Source organism: Sinohyriopsis cumingii, unplaced genomic scaffold, assembly GCF_028554795.1.
Source record: "Sinohyriopsis cumingii isolate HCF-2022 unplaced genomic scaffold, ASM2855479v2 utg002106l, whole genome shotgun sequence".
In the NCBI taxonomy this organism is placed as follows: Eukaryota; Metazoa; Mollusca; class Bivalvia; order Unionida; family Unionidae; genus Sinohyriopsis; species Sinohyriopsis cumingii.
In genome coordinates, this window is record NW_028316131.1 from 1,651,108 (window position 1) to 1,670,680 (window position 19,573).

The 19,573-nt window shown below is 34.2% G+C and overlaps 1 protein-coding gene across 4 annotated transcripts in view; it reads right to left on the reverse strand.

Annotated features, from left to right (window-relative positions):
- Positions 1-19,573, reverse strand: part of LOC149771152 (transient receptor potential cation channel subfamily M member-like 2) — a 111,140-nt gene that overhangs the window by 17,884 nt on the left and 73,683 nt on the right. For all 4 annotated transcript variants that reach the window (XR_016418404.1, XR_016418403.1, XM_089948804.1 and 1 more), the window contains exons 18-22: positions 16,266-16,485; positions 12,349-12,477; positions 7,899-8,153; positions 4,984-5,158; positions 564-720 (exon numbers count right to left, since the gene is read on the reverse strand). Coding sequence is in view for 2 of the 4 variants with exons in the window: in XM_089948804.1 (XP_089804930.1) it covers positions 564-720; positions 4,984-5,158; positions 7,899-8,153; positions 12,349-12,477; positions 16,266-16,485 (936 nt within the window). In the remaining 2 variants the exon portion in view is untranslated. The remainder of the gene's footprint in view (positions 1-563; positions 721-4,983; positions 5,159-7,898; positions 8,154-12,348; positions 12,478-16,265; positions 16,486-19,573) is intronic.

Sequence of the window (19,573 nt, forward strand, 5' to 3'; positions counted from 1 at the left end):
CAATCTATGCTTACATCATTGCTGTAGCACCCAAATCCACCAACAATGTTGAAATCGGATTGTTTAGCACTTGTGGATCCAATACAGAATGATTTGATACTCTTGGTACAACGGTGCCTTTTATAACATGATACACTTTCCCTTTGTTACAAATATGCTTTGTATTCAGATGATTCTATGCAGTTCTGCTTTATATGCAGATCAGATATTTGGTCGGGAACAATTCATCGTACTGTGAGACAATGAGAGACATCATTCTATATGCTTTGTTTTGATAATGACAAATTGCATATGAATGACTAAAAATGCATTTAAAATTATCCTAATATTTAAGAACACATTTTATTACTGACAATCCGTCACCCACCAAACCCGCCATGAGTTGATTATCACTTATTCTCTGTCGTTTTATGTATAATGTATGTTATTATACTTTAATGCACATGGATAACGCCCGAAAGCTAACAACGTAAAATATAACACATATAAAGTACGTTTCTTCAGAAGTATGGAAGCAATTTAACATTGGCTTGTAAATTTGTAATATATTGATTTAATATTACCTGAAAATAGCGATCAACAGGTTCAGCAGCAAAATGTTACACATCAGCATGTACACACCCATTAGCACAGGCACAACGTATTTTCCAGATTCCGTTGGGCAGCGCGGCTGGGTCCCATTTCTATACAAGTCCTCAATATTTGTACAATCATTATTACCTTCCAAAGATAAATGAAATATAATGTCATTCATATTTCATGCTATTGAATTTGTGCAAATTAAGACGCAAATACTGCTATTTGTAGTGCACATATTGAATAATTATTGTTGACTAATATTTAATTTGAAATTATTTGACATGTACACATCGGTTGTTGCTTATAATAATTTCAATAAAAGATACACTTGGGATAATAAAATTGGGGACCTCAGCATACTGATAGCGCTATGAGAACTTTAAATGTCTTTTTATGGACAGTGGTTTATATTTGTCTGTGAGACAAATTTTCAGTATGGTATAACAAAACGTTACGTACGTGTCATTTTCCTTTTATTTCTAATTATAATAACGAAATAACTTTTAATCTGAGTCAATGTGCTCGTATTTACATCCTTGCTAGAGGCATGTGCTGTGGACCGCGTGCACCGTGCGTACGTGCAAGTGCGCACATCATATAGCTCACCGACAGGGCACATTTACTTTGATTTAGGTCAAATTCGAATTGTGCTATAACCTCATGAATAGCATAAATCGAGCAACAGCTCTACTGTTATTCTCGACCAGGGGCACATGCATTTAAAAAGCTGAGATGCGTGATCTGATAATAAAAAAGGAAACATTAAATTCAACAAAAATGGTTGCAGGTAAACTTGTGCCATAATACTTTTGTAATTGTTCATAAACGTTTAGTGCACACATGCAAAACTACTAATTGACAATGTATCTTATACAACAAACGCTTAATCATGTCCTGCTATGATTCATTCGCAAAGCCTTCTATGCAGGTATATTTAAGTCCATGTAGGTGGAAGTAAGATGTCTTTAAGAAATATATCAGTAGAATTTCTAGTTTGTAATTCATTGGTGACTTCGGTATTTTGATCTGTTACCACAGCACTTTCTACTGCCTGGTTCTGCTTTCCATGTTTTCTGCTTTGGATTCATGGGTGCACAGATTGATACTGCCGTCCACATCATACTGGCACCTCACTTCATATGGACTCCTTGGAGAGGACTTCACTTTATATGGGTTCGTTGAAGACGTGACCATCTTTCAAAGCATTCTGCCACTGGTGTTCTATTAAATGGAATACAAACATTTCTGGATATTGTGTGCACAGTTCGGCGGTCTCATGGGTACATAGACTGATAAAGCCGTCCATATCATAAAGGCACTGCACTTCATATTGGCTCATTGAAGAGCACTGCATATGGATTCATTGAAGACGCGGCTGACTTACAACACTTAAATCTCTCACTTGCGTTATGTGGCGTGGAATACAAACCTTTCTGGGTATTGTGTGACCCCTGACTTCAGAGTTTATGCCATTTTGACACAACATGTGCAGGAGTTTGTGTTTTTGTGTCCGGTAATACTAGGTCAGTGTACAGAACTGGCTGCAAGTGCCTGTTGAATATTGGGCAATATCAGGCTCATTCGTTCTCTTTATATGAACTCTAAGATGTTTATATTTATTTCTTCACATGCTGTCAAACCCTGATGCAGCTGCAGTTCTCCACAATTAGCTGTACCTTGCAGGAATTGGATTTTATAATACACAGGCTGGTCACAATAACCCTTTTCATGATTCCGACAGATTAAAGAGTATACTTTATGGGTTTGTGCAGTTGTCACCTATGTTGCGAGAGGGAGTTCGCCGGCCGTGGACTTGTTGCTGCAGTGCATATGTCTGGTGGCATTTCTTAGATTCTTGCAATGTGGTGAAGTTACGGGCTGATCATTGCAGAAAAACTGCTCGTGCAACTACTTGAAGATTCCAGATGTGACATTTTCAACAGGCAAATGCATGGTATACTTACCGTGATATCTGTAATTTAAAAAAGGAACCCTTTTCATCTGGTGTAAATATTTAAATTGCTCGGAACTCTTGATTGTGCCCCACGTACTGTCTGGAGCAGTACTTGAGTCTGCGGCAGCAACGTGCTTTGGCTGGAGGTCATGGTGCAACCATATCTGCAGCTGGAGTTGGTATGGAGGAACATATAATTAAGACTTTAGGACAATAGTCTTCGTCATGTTATACGCGCAAGATCAGAGTTCTCCCCAATCATCTTCTTTCTGTTCAGGAACATTCATGAATATAAATTTAGTGTCATGTGCTTTGAACACTATTCCTTCCTAATAGATTGTTACATTCAAACTGGCGTCCTCTTTGGAGCCTCTAATTTGATATTTTTTATAACCGAGTACACTGAACTGTTACTGCGAACTAGTGTGCTGGCTTCGTATGCTTTTTGCGGTGCGGATAATTTGCTCTTCATGGAGCCTATATTTTCTGCGACAAACAGTTTGTGTATGTCGGACATGATATTTCATATGGATAAACGCCTATTCATTCTGCGTCATCTTAGAGTGACATTTTCCGTCAAGGTTTGGATATGATATTCATGATATGAACTGTGATGTCCTAGTATGTCCTTTTCATGTGAAGAGAAAATTCCATTGGATTCGGCTATTAGCTGGAGCTCGTCTTTGTGATCCACTGTTCCTCATGGACAATGGTCGCGTCTTAAGTAGACCTATCTTTATCGCTACCATTAAGGCTGTTTTGCTGAGGTTAGGTGATGATTCACATCACTATAATGGAGAGACCGTCCACATCGGGGAAGCTACCAGTGCTGCTAAGGTAGGAATTCCAGACCATCGGATCCCGCCCTGGGGCGATGATCTTCTAAAGTGTATTGTTGAGACATTTAGGTGCACCCCGCTAGATTTAGCTATATGTAGAAGCAGATGTTACAGCGTGCGCCTCACTTGTCTGTTTACACTTGTGTCGATCAATGCAATATTCCGCTTCTTCACTTTGTGAGACCATCATACATTATTGGAACACCTCAGATAAATTTGTATAGCTGTACATGTCAGTCATTCATTTTCACATTCTATGTTACATTCTCATTTCTGCTGTATCTTTTGTTTGTGGACATGTGAATTCCAAGCTGGTTATCTAATACAGATATCTAATATTGATACCTTTAGCCACACCAGGATTATCAGGCGGTTCGAAACCTAGTGCACGCATTTTCCACGCTATGGTATTCTCAGTCATTATTATCTTTATTTATCCTTACATTTCCTTAAATTGAGGGACTTCGTTTCAGTCGCAATGTTTTATAGTCGTAAGGGCTCTCTTCAGTTCGTTTGGGTCATTGCCAAGTTTCACGCTTTCACAACTTCGCTTTTGACCCCCAATTTGTGTCTGTACTTAAATGTGTACTCAACTATTATGCCCATATACTTCATATCCGCTTCCTACGGTGCATATATGGTGTATCGTCTTATGTTTGTTATCATATCAACCATCAGGATTAATTATCGAGTTCGGTTGTCAGTGTCCCTATATACCTCGTATCAGCCCCATGCGGCTCCACCTACAGGTGTCGGACACTCTTCAGAACCCTACAAACTCCCCCAAGTCTCTTTTCCTGAGGTATTCTTATAAAACAAATTCAGAACTCGGCTGGTGCAGTGTGCTGTAACTGGATTTGCCCCCATTATGCCAAAGATTATTTATATTTACAATAAAGTTTATAATGAACCTATGTATTGTGTTTTATTTAAACTTCTACCATAATGACCGTATGTTCAGTTTGAATAACCGCAGATGATGTATTGGTTAATGCCGTAAAGTTGAAATTCACATTTGGATGGCTTTTTTATTTATGTGGTAGTGAAACTGATTTCTTATATTGTTGGAGATACTACACTTTACTCGATATTAAGTACAATAAATGGTATTCGCGCCGTATTAGCATGGCTAGATATGTGATAATTCCTTTAGTACTTATATGTTGACTAGTTGATCAGTTTCAGAGGATTTGTAAGAAGTCAAACGTTTCCATCAAGGTAAACATGTTTGATCATGTTGCACGTCATGTTCATCAACTGTTATCAATACAAACGCTTGATTAAGTGGGTAAGATAACAGCTGATGAGCTCAAAGTAAAGTCAGGCTGGCATATTAACGAGCCGTCTGTAACTCTTCTAATGTTGGTCTGGTTCTCTGGCCAACGTCATTGATTCTAATATGTTAATTTGGATCCCGATTGGAACACAGCAAAGATATCATATGAATCAGACATCAAATATTTTCTTACTGTTAACCTCTTGTTTGAAATTGATACTTTACATGTCATTCAAGTAAGCCTTTTGACAAATTTATAATGATTTAATCGACTGTGGATAGATAAATAAATGAATATATAGAGAGAAAATACCTATGAGAAAATGTAACTATACCTTCAACTTCATCCAACATGAACTCTCCATAAATATTCCAGTATGGACGCCGGAATATAACCCTCAAAGAGTTAAGACTGATTTCGGTATTTGGGTACAATATGGCATGAGAAGCAATTGCATAAGCCACAATAAAAATCAGCAACATCACAAAAAAAGAGGTTAGATTTCCAACCTGAAAATATTTGTATTAAATATCAAGATAAAACCTTGAAAGTTGATTCAATATGAATTTTGAGAAACATTTTGTTCATCTAATATAACATACTTTACATAAATTGTAGTAGTATAAATCATTACTAATCTTCGTTTTGATCACCGTAAACTTTAAAATGAAATATTATTGAGCAGAAATATAATTCGTCACGCGATAGTATATCGAAACATTCTAAAGTAAGCGTCTAACTGAAATAAGTACAAAACGAAACATAATCCTGTAATCCTTCTAAATAGGGTTTAATTTATTAAATCATTAAAATGATACTGTGTACAAAACTAGATTCATGATGAAACTTGATATGGCAGGACAAACCTACATGCCATGATGGGGCAGGACTTGGCATGACATATGTAACAGTATGGTACATAATATTGCATGCCATCTCTGACATATTGGGATGATATTCCTGACATAATAGAACATGATCTGGCAGGACATACGTGACTGATGGTAATTCAATGGGCTGTCATATGTACCCTCTCCACATAATATATCATTGGAATATACAATAGTATAGCCCCAGTTCCAGTTGGTTATAAGCGTTGATTAGTTTTGGGAACTGGCCAAAAGTGGCAAGCCAATGTCACAGATAGTAACTAGCACAATCTAATTCTTCGCAATAGTTAATCATAAAAATCGCTGAAATTATTTCCAAAATTGTTAATGTCGATATTTTTGGGGAAGTGATGAAACAAGAATAATAGGAACAAATATGCTGGTTGATCGATAACACCCGTATTATACATTTGCTCTGAAGATTAAATATAACTGACTTAATAAATGATAAACTTACACTTATCTATTTGCATGTACTTAAATTTGAATTACACTCAACATAATAACACATACATTTGATATACCTCAGATCGTGATTTATTTGTTGTACACTTCCTTCGGTACATCACATGTCAATGATTGTCAAAAGAACACTACACGAGTCTACATCTAGATATTTAAAACGTTGTCCCAGAAAGAGAACTGTACGTTATTATGCTAACGAAACAATGAAGAATTTAAATTGCAATTCATAGTTAAGCCCTATACGTGATTTTAACACGACAGAAGGCTGCCCACCCTTACGTATATGCTGTCACCCTTGATCTACCGTAATAAGCACGATACATATACTATATTAATTACCTTGCGTCGCGTTGTCTCAGGACAATTCGGTTCGCATCCGTTATTAAAGTAAACACTGCTAGAGCCAAATAATAAGCACTTAATCGTGTTCTTAAATAAGCGATACCAGATGTCTCAATGATAGCTGATGATTCGCAACAAAAATTTTCTTTCCTGAGCTGAAGATGGCATGTTATATTTATCATGCAGACATTGAAACTAAATTCGAGAAACTTAAATCACGGATTTTACTGAAAAAGACGTATGTAATTGGCTTTAATACTGCCACCTGAATAATTCATCAAAATAACTTATGAATATATTGGGAGATATTGTTATCTTTATTGAGAGAATACTTTTTTGTCCAAATCTTGAAAACATAATTTTGTTTGTGGCGTATATGTTGGTGCAGCATACAGTTTGGACACGCAATTGTTAAATTACTTTTTTCAAAGCACAATACATTTAGGGAAATATCAACTCAGTACCGTGTATCTTTAGAATATTTTTTGGACACTTCCATGGATTTGAACTGTATGTTTGTTCAATTAACTGACCAGTTAGCTAAGTGGTTTATTAAACATGCAAGCTTTGGAAAATATGGTCTATTTACCAGTGACGACTGTGGTTTTAATTTTGCAGTTCAACTAAGTAAATACTGACACGAACTGCATTGCAAGTCGGAATAACCATACGACGATATCCACTACCCAACTATAATAGTTTAAAGGGGATTGTATTTAATCATCCTAAAAGAAATAGTACATAAGGGTGAAAAATATACATTTTAGTTGCTTGCATACTGCTGGTTTGATTGTAGGTTTCGTGTTTGTGCCATTGACACTTATTTGTCGTTTCTGATACTAGTCATTTTTCTCTGACAAAGACCCAAGAAAATAAATTTCGTGGTGTTTGATTGTTTACGACTAACGAATCCATTGTTTCCATCATTACAGAAAAATAAAGTATACACTCATCGAATTGTTAGATTGATAACTGCAAAACTGATTTTGATGAGATTCGTTACTATTAGAGAGAGAATGGGTGATGACCATTGAAGATATACATGAGAAGAAAAGATGAAACTTCAGCACAAAAAATAGTATAACTTGTATTTCCAAAGTAGCAAATAAGAAGGAATCTAGTACTGTATTCGAATATCCAAAATGGCGAAGTTTCATGACAATCCTCCTGGTTGTTGTAGATGAATAGAGATACCTAAATTGTGCGAATGAACAGATGGATAAGAAACATCAAGAATCACAAAAACTCTTATAGTCTATGACTATGACACAACGAATGAAACCCCATCATAAATTGTATCTTAACGTACCTGAGTCGATCATGATCACAATCTGTTTTTCTTAAGAACCAAAGAAACAAGAAATTATTGCCTTTGAAATCCAACCTTTAAATAATATTTTTGCCAAATGAACATATTGGTAACTTAATGTGTTTGATGATACATTATGATGACACCTTGTTATTACAGAAGGCAAACATATAAGCATTGTATTTATTGTCAAATGTAAAAACTAGAACTGAATAATTTTAAGATAATATATAACTCACATACCATGCGAATAATCATCACTAGCTTAGGTCCAAGTTCCTTGCTCATTGAAAATATTTGTAGCAGTCTCAGGCAAAATGTAACCAGATTAACGCCAAGGGCAACACGAGCAATTTCAAACGTTAATGGATGTGGAATATACTTCAAAATCATTCCGATCACAAACAACAATATTATGAAGATGTCTGCCTTATTCCAGCCATCTGCTATGTAACGTTTGAGTTTTGTCTCCGTTTGCATGAATGTTGCTGCAATCACCTGTTGGAAGAGTGGTTTAATTAGAGTCGCATGCAACTATGTATGTTAAACACGGTTCTGAATATTAAGTGATTACTATGGTAATAATCTTATAGACTTTCAAATACCTTAAGAAACTTGTGTATGACATATTATAACCTTCTTGATGATAATATTTAATTTAAGATAAAGTCAATAATGATTCAGATAATGGGAATATCCTAACGACATTTAAACTTTCGGTTGACATATCTGCTTTTTACAAGTATAACTACATACAGGAAAACAGTACTATAACAAAACAGAAGCTACATTTTGAAATTACTATGATGATCATCAGTATATGCAAAGACGATGGGGTACTGTACGTCAACCCAGGTTCTAATAAAATTATAGAATGTGAGGATGGTATCAGTTGCATGCATCTGGAAATAAAATTATGTAGGTAAATGAAAATTATATACATGTTATATATCGCATATGTTTTACTCATGTATAATATTCACTGCAAAGCATGAATTAATCACAATTCTTGCTTACTGGAAACGTCAGTTTAATTAAATATCCCATCAAAGGATACTTTTCTCTGTAAAGCAAACCAATAAGAAAAGAGTCCTAGCCGTTAAGTATGTTCCATATCAACACACAAATCAGCCAATAAAAGTTTATCTATCCATTGAGTATCCTCAATCGACCACGTTAATTTTGGGATAATAATAATAATAATAATAATAATAATAACAATAATAATAATAATAATAATAATAATACTTTATTTATGTAGGTGGACTAAACAAGCTTGAGGCTCTCTTAAGAAAATAACATAATAATATACATCATTCAACATGTTTATAGTAATTACTGTTTAGTTTAAAATCTATTTTGTATTATAAACAAAAAATTCTAACTGTTTGTAGCAAGTGTATAATCATAATATTTCGTCTTGTTATGTTTCTGCATATTTTGTTTGCAGTGGAAATGTATTTCATGGGTCATTACCAGTTTCTATAATCTTTTCATCAATGGGTATTTCCTTCATCAATGAGTATTTCCATGGTTTTGGTAGATATTTACATCAATTTGTAAAGTTCTGATTAAGGCCTGAATAAATCCCGCGAACGCTTAGGTGCAGATCAATGTAGACATTTATGTTTTAGTATGGTTTGATTTGAGTCTCTAGGGCACATACACAAAATAGAGTATTTAGAGCCTAGGAAATTAGAGTAAAGTACCATGTTCAAGTACACACCATAATAGCTAACTCAAACTGGACCGAAAATATAGTCGAACACGCACCCTTTCGGTCGTGAGTTCAGCATTTTAAGCACCGAGCCACCGCAGCTCTTGATAGAAGAACTCAACATAGTACAACAATACAAATGATTTATAATAATACATATTCTGTAATTGAGGTACACTGCGGAAAGTATTATCTGGTATCAGTACAAGAATACACGATGAACATTGGTTCAAAAAATTCAATTCAAGCAAATAGTGACATTTCTTTATTAAATATTCTACTTGACAGAATTCATTTTGAAAAGTATTTCAATCCTTTCTTGTGGTTTAGTAGATATGAATGTTTCTGGTCCAGTTAACAATTTTGAATTCCTAAGATTGGTTAACCCAAACTCACTGAAGTCAAACAACATTTCGTCAATTAAATATTCTGTATGTGGTAAAGCTACATCTATACGTCTTGCATGATTAACTGGGTCGTCAGGATCAACACGCCCCTATAGCCTTCTAAAAGTGTTAATAATATAATTTTAGTCACAAACCTGTTTTCAATTGTTCAAGGACCTTAATACTTAGCCTGAGGAGAACAGGTAGACAGACATACAGACCTTTATCACCAGGCTGCAATATTTGTTTCATAAGTTTCTGTCATACCGTAATTACGTTCTTTACTGAGTAGCGTAAATATCAGATCTTGCTACTTCACAACCCTTTGATAGTTAATGTTTGTAATCAGAGATAAAGACTTGGAACACTCATTTGAAAGAATGTTCTCAGTTTAGATTATAGTCATGACTTTGCGAACAAGCAGATAAACATTGTCGAGAACCTCCTAATATCCAAAGGAAATATAAACAGGTATTTAAGAATATGACATTATCTTACACACCCACAATCCTGGACATAAGTACTGTGCAAAATGTTATCTATAAATAATCATTAGCTTAAATACAATCTAAAATCATGGACAAACGTTACGCAAACAATACAGATTTGCGAAACTATGAAAAAGCATTTATTCCCGTGGGAATTACACTAAGAGATACCACAAAACAAAAAGCACAATAATAGAAATCAGGTTTTTTCTCAACGGTTGTCAGTTTTGATGGGTTTCATTAGTAAGAGAGACATAACTTAAATTCAAGCTAATTAATATATTATATGTGCACAATGTTACAAGATACTTTCAACGCAACAATTATATAAGGCTAATTATATAACCCTTTTCAACTGACAAAAATATTATTTGCCACAAAATAAACTGAAACATTTTATGTAATGGATAAAGTAATATGCAACTGAAATATTGAACAGCTTAATAAAAAACACGGATAATTAGAATCATCTAGAGGCAGACTCGTTTTAAGTGACTCATAATATGAGATAATGGTGTTAAATATAATGTGACCTTTAATTTAAATTACATTTTACGGTTTGCCACTCAAATGCTAATATCAGGAAAACAAAATCGAGTGGAAATGATCTCATACCTTAAGGACTGTCATACCGTAATTGGTAATTAATCTGACTTGCAGATCTTGGGTTGTAAATTTTAGTGTTGTATAACAGGACGTTTACAAACAATTAAGCTCAATTTATATTTCTTTTGATGATTATTTTACGCTCACATTTTCTCCGTTCACTTTACATTGTCAGAATCGTTCAGTATTTTAGATATTGCACACCTTCATATTGCACTCACGCGCAGGACACATGCTTTATTAGTGTATTAGAAACTACTTTGTAAACAAACCATGTACACTCGTGTAGCAGACGCTTTACGTTTTGGTTGATTAAATTTGTTTTTGAGTGAACTAAAGTAAATGTTTCGTAGACTACCACATACCAGCTGCTTTGCTACATTCCGTGTTAACTTTTTCATACAATGTTTCGGATTTTGGCGATACACGCCAGAATTCATAGAATTGCTGAGTACGTACAAATAACATGCAAGTTACAGGGCATAAACTGTCTTCTTTTGCTGGTAATAACAATAGCAAAAGATATTCTTACTGTTTTACATCCTGAATTTTCTCAAAATGTACTTTCTTAGTTTTGCAAATCCGAATAGCATACGCCATGTCATGGGTTCTCAAGCTTGATGACACATTTCGAAATTTTTCTATAATTTCGACTATATTCCAAGCGCAATTACATTCTACTTACTGCACTCAAAATTAAATAAACATTATATTCCATAGCGTCCTTTTGATAATTGTAATTGAAAGACTTCATATTTTCCAGCATTATGATTTCAAACATTCAATGGCAGAACAAAAAAACAAAAAACAAAAAAAAACACTTGCAGATGTCAACACGCTGCTCCGTCGTCGCTGAAATCCGATGTACTTCATATAGAATTGGCACATAAATCCAGTCCATAATCACATTATTTCGTAGAAACGACAAAAAACACCAAAATCTATTCATTTCAGATCAAAAGGAAAAGTTGTTGCAATGCGCATCCATTCACCATATTACTAAATTTTCAATTATAAGCAGACCACAACGCCATTTTCTTTTTAAAGTTATGTCTAGCGTGCGGCCAAGTTCAAATTTATCTGGGCGGAGTTATGTGCGCATTGATACTGTTCCTGTTGTGTAATGATGAATTTGCGCTTGTGTATTTAGTTTGGAATATGGGATACATTCAGTTATTTTGTTTTGTGTACTGTATTTTTGTTTACATAATTAAGCCTTAGGTAGAATAAGAAAATGAGCGTATAATAAAAAGTTTACTGCATTTGTGTGGGAAAATACGAACTTGTTTTGTTGAATGGATATACTGCACTACCAATGTCGTGCAGTATTTCCATCCAAAAATCTCCTTCATATTTTCCCATACCAGTGCAGTAACCTATAATTATTATATCGCATGTTATGTCTTACTAACAAAAATAATCGATTCGTTTTCAGAGATTAAAAATTCTTGTTCAGGGGAGATAACCGAAACTAAGTTTTGCAATATTATACAAACCTGTCTTATCTCTTCAATTGAAATGTTCAAAACCCATACAATCAGTATAATGTCCTCCACTGACAGATTTTGGTCAAACTTGCTGATTAGAATGTAGCTAAACAAACACAGAAAAGCCATATAGGATATCTGAAAATAAATGTATTAATATGTGTCATTCTGAACATATTCATGGTATATGATTAATATTGCATTTTCAGACTGTCTCTCTGTTGTGAGTTGAGATCCAGACAAGTTCTATTTAGTAAGTCTACTTTTAAACATTGACAAATCTTCTAAAACAGGGAACCAGTATATCCATATGACAACTATCACATATGTGCAGACTTGAATTTCATTACAAAAGCTTTAACACTACGTGTATTATATTTGATTATGTGTACTATAAACCCATCTGCAAACAGAACCTTCAGACCTATAATGAGTATTACATGTTGTGAAAAAGTTACCTGTGATATAATCAAATTAAAAATGATAATTACATATACTGATTACATGAACGCTCATTTATTCTGAGCAGATAAATTGAATTTATTTTAATTCAGAAGTATAATTAAGGACAGTGGTAGAGGCAGAAATTCCTTCACAAATTATCTTCTCATGCCAATGTAGGTAATTTTCTGCTAAGCATTGTAATTAATATTCCTTAGAAGATTGACCATAACTATCGATTTAAATATATTCGGAGGTGAATCCAATATCAGTCATACCCATAACAGCCTAAACTGCCTATGGCCTAGGTCATCTTCTATTGAGATGATGTCATGCTGTTGTTTTATTATCAAGATCCGCATCACCCAGATTTGTTGAAAGTCCACATCAGTGATAGGAACTCATGGTGCCCAAGTGGTCTAAAGCGCTCATCTTTACAGACCACTGACACTTCATCTCTGTCTGTGTGGGTTGGATTCTCGGCTTCGGCCAAAGAAGATGAGAAAGCTTTTCAGTAGCTTCATGTGGGTTAGTAGTTTGTCCCCGACTCATTCTCCACCGGACATAATGTCCGCCATCTATAGCTTATCACGTGCTGGAAAATGGCATTGAACCCACAAAACCACAACCAATTGTGTTATATGCATTTAATTTGTTTCGTTTGTTAGTTTTATTAACTTTATTATTACATGCTACTGTAAAGGCTTCTTTTTAGAAGATGCTTATTGTAACCTGAGGTAAAGTAGAGAACTAAATAAGGTTGCAACTGTAAATACTTGGTCTTTCGTGCTTTAAGTTTTAGCAGAATCAAGTTGTTCAGTATTTTTTGCATTTCGAGCTAGAATATATTTTGTTCAAATTATTGAATTCAGGTGATTGTCACAGAATAAGGCAAGAAATAACTTGGTTTTACCTGAGAACGACTTGACCATTTTTCGTGGTACATGTGTACAACGTTACCAAGGGTGAACACTAGCATGTTTCTCGTCGAAAATTACGTGCGACGAGATACATTAAAACCACGATATGCACGAGTATTTTACCCTGAGTTTTACTCACTCTCCTATGGATTTAAGGTAGATTACATTTCTAACCGACACTGGTCGTTTTGGATCTTGTCAAGGAGTGAACATTCTCCATTGTGTTCTCCAGCCATAGGGGTAAGTGTTAAATTCATATTTGATTTGATATGTCAAGCTTATTCAGGTTTTGATGTCCTATCGTGTAATGATGCATTTATAAATATGCAGATTTGAAACGATGTGAACTTTGAATTGCAAGCTATTAGAGTTTAATTTATTGGATATATATATAAAGACTCCTTCAAAACCCATTATTATGACTAGTTTTGGCTTTATTGTAGCTTTTCAGGGCTGTTCAGGCCTGTTTAGAACTGACTGAAGCTGTTCAGGGCTATTCAGAACTGGCTGAAGCTGTTCATGGCAATTTAGAGCTGACTGAAGATGTTATGGGGTGACGGTAGCTGTTTAGAGCTGACTGTAGCTGTGTAGGGGTGACTGTAGCTGTTTAGTGCTGCTTGCTGTCTATACGTATGTGTATACGTATGTCTGTACACGTGGTGGAACCACGAATGTAGACGTAGATAATACAAGGGTGTTGTGTGCTGTATGTGCGTATGTCTATACGTATGTCTGTGCATGTGGTGGATCCGTTTAGGGTGTGAGCGGCCGATAAATGTGTGAGCCAACCCATGGACTCCGTGAAACTGTGTGGTTCATGAGTTTATGAATCATACGACTATACATGTGTCACGAGGCATATGTTTGTTCCAACTGATGTTTAAACTGAGTAAATTTCAATTGCATGAGATTATTTTGAATCTTAGTTTTATTACTGGTAATTATGTGAATCTCGCTTATATTGCATAATATAGGAGATTATGTAAATCTCGCTTACATTGCCCCATATTATTTGAAACATAACTGAATTCCTTGAGATTATTTGAATCTTAATCGTATTCCGTACGTGAAATCATGTGAATCTCTCTTGCGTGCATATTATTAATTGAAACGTATTTACAGTCCATGAGGTTATTTGAATCCATCTTTCCATATATTCGTTTTTCAATTTGTGAATGTTTGTATGTTTGTGTGGAGTGATTGGATCAATCGTATGTTGAGAGCGTGAGAAAATCATTGTATTTATAATATATATATTTCATTTTATAAATTTCCATCGTCCATCACATTGTGTTTGCGTTATTCATTTAATCCAAAAAACACACTCGATTACAATTATGTTACAGTCATTATTTACTCTTCTGTGATACAATTCTTGAATAAAGACATTCACTTGAATTTATAGTGTATTCAATCCTTGTATCATATTACTGTAATTCAACAAAATACTGCTGACACATAAACACACTAAAATCTATTACAGGTATGTTATCGCCTTCAGTTTTCGGGATTTTTTCCGGACGTTTACTGAATTGTTTTAAGAACATAAAATTAATAGGACTTATGTAATTCTTGCATTATTTTCGGATTGAACTCGCAATACCGTAAGTTCTTTCTTCTCATTTTCACTTTGTCTTCTTGGAAATACATTTAAGTTTTACAAAGCTTGATATCTTTCACTCTTTTCTGTTTCTTATTTTAAGAGCATAGACTCGTAACAATTGTAAGATTTAACAAACGTTACCAGAACGGCTTTTCATTCTGACTGATGCCCATATGTGGTCAATCACTTTATCATTTACAATATTGCTGTGTAACGTATTTCGAAAATTATAGTTTTGTTCCTGTATTCTTCTGTCGGTGCTACTGAGATGTTTCACTTTTGTGTTAACTCCAGGAGAGTAGGATGTTGCATATCAGGAATACAACCAGCCAAATGACGACTCAAAATCATGGATGATGTATTCCTTTCATCAAAAAACATTTAATAATTGCATTTAACTAACTTCGTCGCCACAAAATGTACATTTATGAAAGATAAGCGGCCTCTGTCTGGTTTAATCAGCGCCCTTAACGCTCAACGCTCTTAACCTCAAAACTAATCTCTTTGCCACAATTTTTTAATTTAATATAGATATATCATACATTTATACTCAAAGTAAAAAAAGATTGATTTCATAAAATTCCAATTATTTTCAAATAAATGTTTCTTCATTCGGTGTCCATGTGTTGGAGTTCATTTCTAGCGTCTTGGTGTACTGTAGATTGGTTAAAAATGGATGCACTTATGAGACGACTGAGACGAGGTCGTGTGCGCTTGTACTTTAAATTTGACTAAACAATACATTCTTTTTTCTAACTTTTATGAATCATAAAACAAAAGCTGATGCACAAACTGCTATAGTCATAGAATTATTTGAAGCCAGAAAGCAGCAAACTTAAATATGAATAGAAAAGTAAGTGTGTAAAACCTATCTGCCGGTGCAAGATATGTAGGACGTCTCAGTCCATTCTGCTAATAACAGTTGCCAATATCCTATATATAAAGAAAAATACTGAACCTACCACATGTAATAAGAATGTAACAACAGGTGCTTTGTAGAAAAGTAGGATCATCTCCTTCATTCTTTTGAAATATTTGACTAACATTGTTTCTTGCACAGTTTTCGTCACCTCTCTATTATCACTTCCTGAATCATCATTCGACTCATCTCTGATATCATCTTCTGAATCATCCCTCGTTTCCTCTCTGAAATCAGTTCCTATGTCATCTTTTGTCTCCTGTCTAAAAGCAAATTAATTGTTTTCTTTGAAATTCATACTTTCATGAAAGTAAAACTGCAGTCTGCAAGGTCTCGAGTCAAAATATGTATACTGATCTGGGTCTATGCAGTCTGCCACTATTTATGAATAGCACAAACAATATAAACCATAGTATTATATGCTCATTGTTTTCTCCGTTAACTTTACATTGTCAGATTCGTGCAATATTACCCGATACTGAACTCGCATGCAAATACACATATTGCATTTACGTGCATAAAGGAACTAATTTCTATTGCAAACAAACAATGGACACAGACGCCATCACTTTTGATTTGTAAACAAATCATGTACACTCGCGTAATAGGTGCTTTACGTTGTGGTTCTTTAAATTTGTTTCAAAATGAAGTAAAGCAGATGTTTCGTGGACTGCCACATATCAGCTGCTTTGGGAAATTCCGCGTTACCTTTTTTGATACAATTTAAGTTAGGTATACTATAGACACAAGAATTGGTCCTTACAACTGACATACAAGTGACAAAACACATACTGTCTTCTTTAGCTGGTGACAAGAATGGCAAAACATATACTTACAGTTTTACATCCTGAATTTCATAAAAATGTACTTTCTTAGTTCTGGAAATCGTAATTACATGAGCCATGACATAGGTTCTCAATCGTGATTAAACATTTCGAAATTGTAAAGTACTTTCGAATATCAGTGCAATTAAATCCTCCTTATTGCCCTTAAAATGAAATCAGCATTAAATTCCAAAGCGTCTCTTTGATATTTGCAACTGAAAGACTTCATATTTTCCCCACATTATGATTTCAAACATTCAATGCCAGAAACAGAAACACATTTGCAGATGTCAACACGCTTCTCCCTGTTTCTTCAATCCGATGTATTTCACCTGGAATTGTCTCATATAAATCCAGCCTACAATCATCAAATTTTATAGAATCGAAAAAATACCAAAATCTATTCATTCCAGATCAAATGGAAAAGTTGTTGCAATGCGCATTCATTCACAATATGACTCCAAAATTCAATTTAAACTAGACACGCCATTTTCTTTCGAACGTTATGTCGAGCGCGCGGCTAAGTTCAAGTTTATATGGACAAAGTTATGCGTGCAGTAATAATGCTGTTGTTGTGTAATGATGAATCTACACTTGTGCATTTAGTTTGGAATACGGCATACATTCATTTACTTTGTTTCTCGTAGTGTATTTTGTTAATATAATTAAGCCTTAGATAGAATAAAAAAATGAGCATATAATAAAAATGTTACTGCATTTGTATGGGAAAATATGAAGTCGTTTTGTCGGATGGATATACTGCACTCCCAAGGTCGTACAGTATTTCCATTCGAAAATCTCGATCATAATTTCCCATACAAATGCAGTAATCAGATCAGAGTTATTGTATATGAGGCTGGCCTTGTCCTATGAGCGAATATGTATTTACAAATGATAATAATAAAAGTGATAATAATAATCATTATTATACATGTGTGTTTTATGTATGTATACTTGTATACATACATACATATATATATATATATATATATATATATATATATATGCAATAATGTGTCAAATGATGAATTGATGAATTATGCATTCAATTCCTTTATATTTTGTGTGACGTACAGATGTCTTTAACTTAAATATATAAATCTTCATAGAAAGTAAGCAATTAATATCTAAAACCAATATTACATTAACTTTAATCTATTAAAGTTGAGTATATTATATATAATCACTATGCTTAGAGTGGGGAACTTGACAATCAGAGCTAGTACGGGAAGATATGCACGCATCTGCTATGAGGAAAGATTGTGTCAAATTTGTAAAGTTAACATCGATAATGAATTTCATTGCATCAATACTTGTCCGCTATATGGAGAAATATGACGAAAATACTTGCTCACCTTTGGCTATAAAAATCAAACTTTTAAGAAATGTAGGTCCTTTATATCCATAGATACTAGCAAAATTATGATAACTAATTTAGCAATGTTTAATATAAACGTTTTGAAGATTAGAGAAACCGTTTCATCAAAGACTCCTGGTACACAAGACTTTAGGTCAATCTCACAAATCTTGCACACAAGTTTTAGGTTTACCCTTAAATATGTCTGTTTGATTACTGTACAGTAGATGCTTGTATCTCACCAATATCCGAAAATAACAATAATCATTACTTTCATGTATATTACTTGTTATAAATACGATGTTCGTTTGTTATTTACTATAACATATTTTTGTTCCGCATGATGTATGCATTTGTATCATAGTCCAATGGCCTATATAGCAAATAAACACTATTATTAGTAGAGTATTAAGAACTTACTTGTTAATTAAAAAACCCTACAATCGGATTGATTGCCAGCTCGTTGACATATATAAAGTGCATGAAGGTTCTAAATAATATTTACATACAATATGATAATCTGATTTTTAATTACTGTCAAAATCTGAGGATGGCTGCTACAAACCTTACATTAACGAAGCTTTTATGTCCCATCACTGTCTAATCAAAGTTCAATCATGACAACAGTAGATAATAATTATAGGCAAAACAAAACTTTAAACATTGACCATCTAACTAAAGTGTAAACAATTACTCTGACCTCTGATCTCTATGGCGTTAACCCTTTCTTTTCCTTTTATGCGTTCGTGCGCTAAGTTTGATTATGACCGTCTTGTATAATCGGCAGATATCGTCTTTTAAACACTATGTACATTAAGCTAACAAGAGATGGATAAGAAAATCTTTAAACTTGCATTCATTACTTCAACATTCTTTCACAAAAAGCAAAATAAATTAATTGCATTAATTTTAATGTAGTTGCGTACCAAAACTTGGCTGAAGTTCAGTGTGCGACAAACAGATCATTTTGCAGTGATGGAAACTGCTAAATGTATGGATTCTTGAGTGCATTCCGAGTCGAAAAAGTTGTTGGTTAGTTGCTTTTACAAATTCGTATTCTCGCTGTTATTGTTGAAGTGTAAATTAGTTCTAGATAATCAGTGAATCAATGACTATTTTATTATTTCTTGTATGGGTAGATTAATCTTAGGTACAAAAGTGAACTTTACT